The sequence below is a fragment of the Fulmarus glacialis genome, unplaced genomic scaffold (genome assembly GCF_000690835.1).
Source record: "Fulmarus glacialis isolate BGI_N327 unplaced genomic scaffold, ASM69083v1 scaffold4648, whole genome shotgun sequence".
Taxonomy (NCBI): Eukaryota; Metazoa; Chordata; class Aves; order Procellariiformes; family Procellariidae; genus Fulmarus; species Fulmarus glacialis.
This window is the reverse complement of record NW_009228813.1, coordinates 27,113-37,829: the sequence shown is the minus strand read 5'-3', so window position 1 is coordinate 37,829 and position 10,717 is coordinate 27,113. Positions and strand designations below refer to the sequence as shown.

General features: G+C 48.1%; 1 protein-coding gene across 1 annotated transcript in view; it reads right to left on the bottom strand.

The window, feature by feature from the left end:
• Window positions 1–9,447, bottom strand: part of CTBP2 (C-terminal binding protein 2) — a 15,906-nt gene extending 6,459 nt beyond the window's left edge. Inside the window, exons 1-4 of the mRNA XM_009583598.1 lie at window positions 9,249–9,447; window positions 4,720–4,874; window positions 3,269–3,413; window positions 1–183 (exon numbers count right to left, since the gene is read on the bottom strand). Of these exons, the coding sequence (XP_009581893.1) occupies window positions 1–183; window positions 3,269–3,413; window positions 4,720–4,874; window positions 9,249–9,270 (505 nt within the window). The 5' untranslated portion in view covers window positions 9,271–9,447. The remainder of the gene's footprint in view (window positions 184–3,268; window positions 3,414–4,719; window positions 4,875–9,248) is intronic.
• Between the last annotated feature and the right edge of the window lie 1,270 nt (window positions 9,448–10,717).

Sequence of the window (10,717 nt, the reverse complement as noted above, 5' to 3'; positions counted from 1 at the left end):
CCCCCCTGATGCGGGCGGCGCCGGAGGCCACCTCCCGGATCTGCTCCACGCTCTGCACCCGCGTGCCTTCCCGCAGCGCCTGGTAGAGCCACGTGTTTCGTCGGTAGAGGTTGAGGACGTGGCAGATGGTGGAGTCGGCCGTCTCCTCCACGGCGGCCGAGGGGATGTTGCAGACGGCGATCCCTGCAGAGGCAACACCACAAAGCACAACCGTGGCTCAGGGGGGGCAGCCCCGGTCGCCCGCCCCACCGCTCCCCGCCACAGCAAACAGAGGGGCTCCTGGTCCTTAACCCTTGCTTCTCCCAGCCAGCCCATCATTTTTTAAGCATTTGGAGTAATATTTTCCCAGGATGTGCATGGTTTATGTACAGTGCTGGCAGAATTCGCTCCTTTTCCCCAATAAGACTGTTCAACCATTAAATTATTTAGGGACCAGTAATTTGGTGCGCTCGAGCAGGATGGTGCACCAGGTTGGCGTGGCAGGGCCAGCTTCTCCTTCCCCCACCAAGTGCCAAAACAGCCAACTCAAAACACCCCTAGGTAAGCCTCCACCTGCCACACACACCCACCCACCCTCCTGCAGGAGGAACCGATTGCTCCTGCCACAAAATTCGGAGGCTTTCCCAAAATTTGGGAAGGGCAGGGGGCATAGCTGAGCTGGAGCAGCTCTTCTACCCCGGCAGCACCACTGCTGCACACCCCTGCCTGCCCCGGTGTGGGTCTCAATAACGGACCTTTTGTTCCTTTGCCACAAAAGGTTCATTTTAAACCGCTGCATCCCTGCTCGGAGCGGCAAGTATTAAGTTCACGGAAAATGCCTCCCCAGTTATTGCCTGTCCAGGCTCTGGCTCAGTAAAGTGTGTAAGGGTGCGCTTCATATCACGACTATTCAGCAGAGCAGTTAAGCACATGCTTATATCCCACCGGATTCAATGTGATTTAAACACACATTTAAAGATGGATGTGTATTTAAGTGCTTTGCTGGACTGGGATCTTTGAGTAGAAACCATGAAAAAGGAGGAGATAAAGACAGAGTAAGATATTCAAAAAATCCCCTTTCACTGTGAGGGGCACTGATTGAAAATCAAAAATCTGTTTCCCATCCCCCTGCCAATCTCCCTGCTCCCAGGAACTTGCTTTTCTGTTTTTAAAACTGTTTTCCACCCTGTGGCTGTTTGAAAGACCTACAGAAACTGGGAGAGAACTGAGTGACCCTACAGAGAGAAAAAAATCCACCGTCAACCAACCCCTGAAAACTCCTCTCCCTTCCAGGTGACAGGGACATGACGCTCTGGTCCCCGCGAGCTCCTAAAGCTGATGCTGTCTCATTTTACATTCCCCATCTCTTCCACAGAGAGAACTTCTGATTTACCTTGGGGACTCGGGTGCAGCCCAGAAACCATGCTGATGGCCTGCCCAAGCCCCTAATGAAAGGGAAGGGAGGGTTTCCCAAGAAGACCAAACATTTAAGTATCGGCCAACTGCTCCTGCCCATTTGTAGGCAGAGGCTGTGGTTGCTCACGGGGGAAGAGAAGAGACAAGAAGGCTGGAGGGCGATGGACGGCTCCGGCAGCGTTCCCCATAGGCCTGCAGCTCTGCCAACGGCCCCCATCACCAACCCATCACCAAGCCGGCACTTGTCCCTTTTCTGATGGACCGCTTGCTTACACAGCGGGATAAAACCGGGCTGCCTTTCCCACGAGCTTCTTATGCTGTTATTTATTGTCATGCCCCCAGGAGCACCACGGGTTAAAAACCCACGGCGTACGGTTCAACACCAGCATCTTGTTTTGGAGGTGTCTTTTAGTGGGTCAAAACTGATCCGGCCAGCCCGGCGCAGGCGGCTGATAGCGCGTGGCCAGGCACCGTGTTTAGACACTGGTCATTTATTGACTGCACAGTTTAAAAACTACCTTATGGAAAGCAATACCAATTAAACTTTACGCTACATTTGTGGGTAGTCATTACATTTTCTACTCGAAACCACATCATTTGGCCACCCAATTTGCCAAGTATAAAAAGGATTATACTGCAGTATCCCATTACTTTATTCGTTATATTTTTCCTTTCTTGATGTTCAAAGCCTCAGAACATTGTTATAATGGATAATAACAATCAGAGTTAAAAACATGAAGAAACCATTACGTTGAGAAGACACTGTTCTCCTCTCGAAAAAAAATAATTCACTATATTGAGAATTGCTTTTTTAGGAATGACTATTTGAAACTCTCTTATCACAATTATCCTTGTAAAATGGCTCACGTGAAATGGCTGTTATTCTTCACTTCCCCAGAGATAACCTTTAATACAAGATATCCTAAACACTATTGTAGGACTGCTTGATAGACTGAATCTTGAGATCAAATGATCAAAAATGGTTGTAACTCAGCTGCTAAAATCACAGATACAATTAAGCTCTCCCAGTTGGGGATGTGCAGATTGCCAAAGGTCTCTGTGACCATCCAAACCAGTACGGAAATCGGGTGGCCCCAGCACCGTCTGACAGCCATGCAACACAGCCTACACACACCCCCCGAACCCAGGCGTGCCGAAAAAAATCCCAGAGCTGGATACCGGGGCTCCTTTTGGAAAATGTGGCTTAAAAATCCCAGAGCTGGATACCGGGGCTCTTTCGGAAAATGTGGCCCTCCGTATTTTAGCAGTCCACATAACATGACTCTACAGTAAATCTCTTTTTCAAGTTCCTGAGGCACCTTTGATGAGATGGCAAAGGAGGCAGAAACAACGCAACACACAATTCCTGCTCCACCGTCCGACACGTCGCTGTCCCAGCGGTGAGGACATGACTCCGAGAACCAGATCAGATCAAAAGACTAATCTTGCTTAACAATATATAATAAAACACCCTTCCTCCAATTTTTCTAAAGCTCGATCAACTCTCCTGTGCCAGAAATAGAACAGCCATACCAATATCGGTCAGTACAAGGGGGCACCTGGAACTAGAGACAGCACGGGAATGCTGGACTCAGATGGGGCAGTTTTAACATACTATGACCCTAAAAGCTGCCTTCTAAAACTGCACCATTTTGTTTAATTCACGGTCAAGTTTTCTTGTCATAATATTCTCTACATGCGAAAAACGTAAACTGCACCTGTAATTTTAAGCACTGAATCGATCCCCTTTGGGAGGTTCTGCCTACAACTCCACTTTGCCAGCACGCTCCCCTGGGAAGCAGCAGGTACTTGTGCTGATTTTAAAGACTCGGAGGGATGTGGGAGGGAATCGGGGTGCAGAGCTGAGACCTACCAAGCTCCCCCGCAGCTTTGATGTCAATGTTGTCGTAGCCACTGCCTATTCGAACAATGACCCGTAAGGCCTTGAACTTCTCTAGATCTTCTCGAGTCAGTGTGATGGTATGGTACATCATCGCCCCAACAGCTTCATTTAATACCTGGAACAGAACAGAGATGTCAGAAGCCACCAGGACACCTGGTGGGGACTCCTGCAGCTCCTGAATCAGGAATATTACACAGTAAATTGTACATTTTTACCGCTGACCTACTGTCTGACCCAGACACAGTACAAGCCAAAACTATCAGGGGTGTGACCCACCGACACCAATTGGGAACAGACTGGATGGATATCTGAAAATTACGACGTTACACCTGGGGAGACAAGGCAGAGGAAAACTGAGCCTTGTCGCCCACCCGGACCCTTTTCCAGGTGGTTATCTGGTAATCCCTCTGCTTCCAACCAGCAGTAATTCTGCTTTTAAAAAGGAATTAGGTTTTACGGCAGCATCTATTGGTTTTGAACACAACTGTGTGTCACTCATAACTCCTCGACCTTCTTTTGTATGTTGGAAGCACAAATACCTGTCACACTGTTCACATTAACCTTTCCTGTAGGTTTTCAAGAGTACTTAAAAAGATCTGTGTGAGGCTGTACAGTCATGTAAGGCTGTACTCTGTCCGCTTCAATGGAGATTCAAACCTTCATCGTGCTCACCATAAGCTACCTCAGTGCTCTGGAAACCCAAGACCTATCCAAATTCTCCAAGACTGGCTCATCTATCATCTGTCAATGTCTCATAAAAAAACTCCATCCTCCTTCCCCCACATTTGATATTTGAAGCACTGCAAAGATCAGCACTGATGCTATTTGTAGTTCTCTTTTCCAGATCCTGGAAGTGATTTCTGATCCCTTCAAACCTCATTTGAGTTATCTGAATGTGCACAAAGAATACTTGGTAAAACACATATTTACAATTAGTTGAGCTTCCAAGCAGAAGCACCCATCCACACTGCAGGGATCTGCCTGCATGCTGCCCAAACCTCACCCACTCCCTGCTGCGGAGAAATGAGCTGCTGAGGTGCAGCCAGCACCTGAGGAGACCCATCAGCTGCAGCATGGGATGGTGTCAGCAAAGCCAGAGCAACTGCGCCGCACCCCGGGGAGGTGCAGAGTGCTGTTACTGCTGCACCGAGCAAGCAGACTTCAAAAAAATGAGAAGCGTTAATAATAGTGATGTAAAAAAACTGATGCTAAGAGATAAGGTGACTTTTTTCCCAAAATAACATCTGGCTTTTAAAACAGCCTCTCTGAATTTTTATCTACAGCAACTTCTGTAGATGTTATCTGCTGATGGTCTCAAAGTGCAGCTTTGTACATTTTTTTCTCAAAAAGAATTGGAAGAGGCAGGCCAGAAAGCACCGTCCCCCGGCCCGGCCCGCCCGCTCCCTCGCAGCTCACGTTACCTTCTCGTGAATCTCCTGAGTTGATTGTGCGTCACAGAATGCAACCGTCGCCAAGTCCTTCAAAATGGGCATCTCCACCGTACAGTCCCTCCCGTCCAGCAGTGCCACCAGGGGCCGGGGGTGCATGGGGCCGTTCATGATTTGAGGGCGAATACCTGCAAAGCAGAAAGAGCGCGGCTTTTACACCAGCGGCAGCGGGAAGGTCCTCCCGGCAGCGGCGGTACCTGCGCACGGTTCCTGTGTCGGGTGAGGGGCAGCGGCACATGGTTTCAGCTTGCACAACAAATTTCGGGGGATGATGGCAATGCAATGTGAAGTTTAGCACAAAGTCCAGTTTTCCTTCTGGGAGTACGGCTGCAGTTTTGCCCCGAACAGAGAGAAAACCTGGTGACACTTGCTCCAGGACAGGGATGGACAACCCCATTTCGGCCACCTGTAACTTTATGGGGATGTATCTCCACTGTGCCAACCCTCACCGACACAGGCCACGTTTCAACCAAACCGCGTAAGCCAGAGCTGCCGGCCTCTTCAACCGTTTTATTTGGCGTCTTAGGAGTGAAACCCAAGCCAGCAGTAATTTTTTCCCCTGCCTGCAGGAGGGCCGGGATTTCATTCCGCAGACGTACACTGGCACTTCGTCTGTTTTTTTTAAGGAATGACTTTACCATTTTGACCACCTCAGAAAGACAGACATCCACTAAAAAAAAACATTACTGGAAAATCACAGAAAGAGCAGGACACCGAAGACCTCTTTATCATACAAGGCATATATTCCATTATATTACCAACTACCAAAAGGCTTTACGGTGGGAACAGTGAAGCTCAGCTTGCTTTGTACAACCAAATCCGGTCTATTCCTGCATCCCGCAGGACGCTCTGGGATGTGCGGCTGGAGCCAGTGTGAAGGACCTGCATATACAGGATGAAATGGCTGAGACCCCTCTCCGCCGTGGCAGCAAGAGCTCTCGTGCCAGTGTGGGACTCTGCTCTTCTCACGCTTACACACACCTCGCCATGGGCTGCTCCCTTGGAAATATTTGTATTCAGGGATCTGTTCAGCTGTGCTGCATTTTTCTCATTTCACAACGAGATGTTTTCCAGGCTGAGGTGAGGAAAGGAACGATCACCACCAAGGGCCACAGAAAGCCGATTTTTATATCCTATTTATTGCTCTGCCGGGGATTAACCGGTTCATTTTTGGACAAGTCACTTACAAATTTCTACGCCTTCCTTTACCACTCAGTAAGGGCATTTATTACATTAGGACTATACAAAATTTCTCAGCTATCTTTTTCGGCTACCCAGGCAGTTTCTGGCAAAAGCATAGGTGGGGGGGGAGCGGGTGTTCAGGGCACAAAGTGGTGTTTTATCTCTGCTGCTGCACCATGAGATGGCCAGGCCTGGAGGGTTTGGGTTCAAATCTTCAAACCCCCTCACCAGCAGCCTCAGAGAAGCCCCTCTCCTTACCAAAACCCCACTTCTGCACAGGAACCTTCCAGGGCTACCAGCCAACATCTATATCGCCTTTAAGCATAGCCAGTGTGTGATCCTTTTATTGAGGGACTAACAGATACAGTAAATGCCTTCACTACTTCTGGGTAAGAGCATTTTTCCCTGTCACACTACGTCACAGGTATCATGACTTACAGTAAAATTGCTGATGCTGGTGAGCTGGACAAACACAGGGCTTGACTGAGGGAACTCTGTAGAGTTGTTTTTGGGGATTTGGGGGGCTCAAACATCTCACATGGAGCATTACAGATCAAATGCTACTGTCTGTGGCACTGTTTGAGTAAGTTAGACTAAAGCCAAGAGCAGTAGGCTCCTTCGCCGGCCCTTGCACGCAGGGCTGGGTACTGCTCCAGCCCTCTGGACTGCGGTCAACACCAGGAATCATGTCACTGCAGCCCCACGTGCCAGAAAAACGACAATGAGGGAAAGAAACTAATGAGAAGAGCAACACACTGATTTTTTTTTAGGGAAAATTAAATGTGCCTTTTTGCCCAGATTACTGTCGGGGAAAGTATTGGCAAGATCTCCACCAACCGATGTGTGACGGACGCGGGCGCTACGGGCCAAAGCGATGCCTCCCAGATTGCGTCGGCACCAAGAGCATCGCCCCACGGAGGGATCTACACTGCTGTGTATGAAACGTGGGATAGCATGTAGTTACAATTATTTTACATGGGAAAAAATAACCCCATGGAAACAGGCAAGTTTAATGGAGTGAGTTTAATGACTCTCCATTCCTGTTTTACTGAATCTGCTTTAAGAAATGAAGAACCAACCAACCCAGCAGACCCAACTGAAGATTTTCAGCATTACATGTGAATGTTTTTGGAATAGGTCTTTCTCTGTCTTTCCTACCAAGATCTCCATTAGCACGTACTGGAAGTAATACATTATGTTTGCATGCATTTAATCCAGATGGAACTGCAACTGTGTCAGTAGGCAGGGTAGAGTGCCGAGACGATTTGGATAACCAAAAGAAGCTTGCTGTAAGCAGATAAGCAAGAATAAAAACATGTACAAATCTCCGAGTGCTTACACAACCCTTACGTGAAGCACTATACCGCAGCTAGATTATTTTCTCAGGTTAACAAGTGAGTGAATTATAACACTGACTTAAACGCTTATTAACGTGTACGATCTCCGAGGCTTAGAGCATCACCTATCAGCCTCATACCGCAACTGTAAATAAAAAGGAATCTGATGCAGGGGCAAGGTGGCTGTGGTGGTCCCAGCCCCGGTGGCCACCGGCACCTTCCCCACGCTGTGCAGTCCTACGCCTCTGTCTGGGCAAGCTGAGCTCAGAGCTCAGTGCCCACCGGGGACCAGGACCATCCTCAGGCAGGTCAGTGGGCAAACACAGGCTGGTGGTGGCTTCCTGCGAGCATGGCACATGGAAGACAAAACCATGGGTTATCTGAAACCTTGACATTTAATCCGAGCCCCAAAATAACGGTTTTATTATGCTGCCATTACATAAGCTTCTTTGAAACTCAAACGAAACACAGCTTTTTTTTTTTTGAAACAGCATCTGTGCCTTTGCTTGGGATTAGGGATGTAATTGTGCATGATGACACAGGCTTCTTAGGCATGTCACCCTCGCCCGCACACAAAAGCACAGTTGCTGAGGATGAATGCTGGCTGGAAACTGTGAGGTAGTCAGAGGAATGTCTCTCATTTCTCCTGCTTCAATGAGGGAATTTACTTCAGCTTACAAGGAAAGTTTTGAAGTAAATCAATATGAGATGAAGTGCATAATGTATGGAAATTACGTTTTTAATAAAAACCATTGGCAAGTTTGCAACTTAAACCGCAGTGTATTTTCCTCGCCTGCCTCTCTTATTGCCTCTCCACCACTCTGCGTCTATTCTTCACCGTCCTGGTTCCTACCTCCTGCACAAACGCATTCAAACCAAAACATTTCGTCTGACAAAACCAAGCTAAACTCAGTACGCTTTTCTTTTTACCCAGGCTCATACAGCACGTTTGTTCTGCGTGCGACTGCTTCATTAAGAACGAGGTATGCCACGGATCAGAAAGTAATTAAACAGCCAGACACTCCCCCCTTAAATTCTGATAAAACATCTCAGCCATTAACCCTTTCGCTCTGCCACACGCTGCAAAACCACCGGGCTCACTCCACCGAGGGGTACGATGCTGTATAAACCAAGCCCATCGCTGCCTCCCCACGCGCGGGCAGCAGAGCAAGCCGGGGTGCTGCGGGCAGGAGGCAGCAGACCAGCTCTCCTTGGGGCTGGGGTGGGATCAACTCTCCCTCCCAACAGCCTCACAAATTCAGTGGCTCCCCCGCCATCTGAAGCTGATTTTGCTGATAAAGCCCTGGCTGTTTCTGCAAAGTTGTGGCAAATATTGTTTGATATGTATTTTTTTAGGCATTTTCAGCTGCCCGCAGACCCTCGCCAGCATTGCAGGGAGAGCTCGGTAAGGAAGAGGGAGAGGAGGAAGAGTTTATGGAAAAAACAAATAGAAAAAAAAGAAAGGTTTTGCAGTCACAGTGGGAACTCAAACTCCACCCCGGCTCACAGGCAGCACCGCTTGTTGCACGCAGCCCCACGTATAAAGTGCTTTTGTTTCATTTTTAATACACAAAGCCTGCTTGTCCTCTCCTGCCGCTCCTCCCCTTTGCCACCCACTTGTATCCGATCCCAATGGCACCCCTGCCAAGAGAATTAGGGAGCGCTCCCTGCTAAATGGCAGCCTTTGTGTGACCGCAAGACGGCTGGTACTATCTCACAGAAACAAAAGCAGAAGCCATTTGCCTAATTCTTACTAATCTCAGTTGCCTACGCCACGCAGCATTAAAAAAAAAAAAAAAAAAAAAAAAAAAAAAAAAAAGAAAAAAGGCTTTAAACACGTTCACTTGCAGTATATAAAAGTGCATCAAGAAGCGATCCTGACACTTGCCTGAATTACCTGTTCACAACAAAGTAGCTACAGTTTTACAGTCAACTACACACTTTATTAAACAAACAGAAAAGAAACAGGAAATTTCCCCTTGCCTGGAAAATGTTGCCTCCACATTCTTCTTCTTATTAAAAACCACACATGGCAGTGGAGGAGGAGGGAGGGAGGAGGAGGGGGGGGAACCCACACACGATAAAATACTACCACTTTTCAGTGCGTTGCCTCTCCTTTCGTCTACGAGGGGGTATCTTCAAACAAGCAATCCCGCGGCCCACAGCTGCAACATCTCAAGACAAATGTCTCTTTGAACACGGAGGGAAAAGAAAAGGCTTTTGTCCTGAGCCACAGAAGAATAGTCTGAAATTGCGAGAGGAGTTACAGTCACCTCTGCGCGGCTCCCAACTCTTCAGAGCACTCCCTCCAGACTTTGCCGAAGCTTTTAACTAATCGTAGTTCTTTCCCAGCCCTTGAATAAAATCATGTGAGTGCCAGCCAAAAAATCTTATGCTATGCACACTAAAGGGTTTGTATATGTCACAGTTGCTTTTTCCCCCTTCCACTCCCCTCCTCCTATTGACTTGCACATACGGCGTTTTTTTCGAGTCGTCTCAAATGGATTTAATCTGTGCCACACTGCGTTTTGTGTTTGTTTGGGTTTTTTTTTGTGTAGTTTTTTTTTAAACTTAAAAATGAAACATGCCTTTCCATGTGGAGTTTATTGAACGAGGCTCCAAAAACAGGCTGATAGCCTTTAGCAGCAGGGGCAGCACCATGAAAACAAACACAAAGCACTGGGGGAAAGCAAGGCTGCGCTGATCTCATCTAGCACCCAGAAACGAAGGGCCAAATTCTTTCTTGATGTGTAAATCAACTGATTTTCAGCATCAGAAACGACACTCGCTTGCTGGAAGGATTCACATATTCTTGGAGACGCCCATCTCCCGGTCCTGCCCCATTTGTCCCAAATAGGTAAAAGCAGCCCTGTATCACCATCATCCCAATCGCAGACTCCTGCAGAGCACGGGGAAGTGCCGCTGTGGGACACGGTGAGGGAGGGCAGGTCATACCTGTGCAATGCCCTGTCTCCAGAGCATGCAGTGGCTCACGGCTTGGAGCAGTTGTTTTTTTCTCTCTTTCCAGTTGCCATCGTCATGGCCAGCAGCAGCAACAGCTAGAGACAATCCTCATCCAAGAAATAAGGAAAAAAATCTGCATCTCACTCCCAGTTTAATACTGTTAGCGCGACATCTTACTATTTGTCATTCCCTGGCTAAAGAGCGGTGCAGAGGGATCTAGGTGGCCTTTGTGCAAAATACCTTGGATCCATCAAACTGATTTTCAGCCATGGAAGCCAAAACTGAATCAGAGCACTGCTGGTACACCGGCGGTACTGGCTACTATGCCTTACCTGGTACAAATGCAGTACATGGGGAAAACTGTCAGCAACAAGGTTAGTCTGCACAGACCTGTTTTTTTCCATCACTGTTCCATCACCATCGTCCTGGTTCAAACAGCATCACCCCTCCCCTCCGCAGACCGAGGGGGTCTGAACCACCCAGAGCCA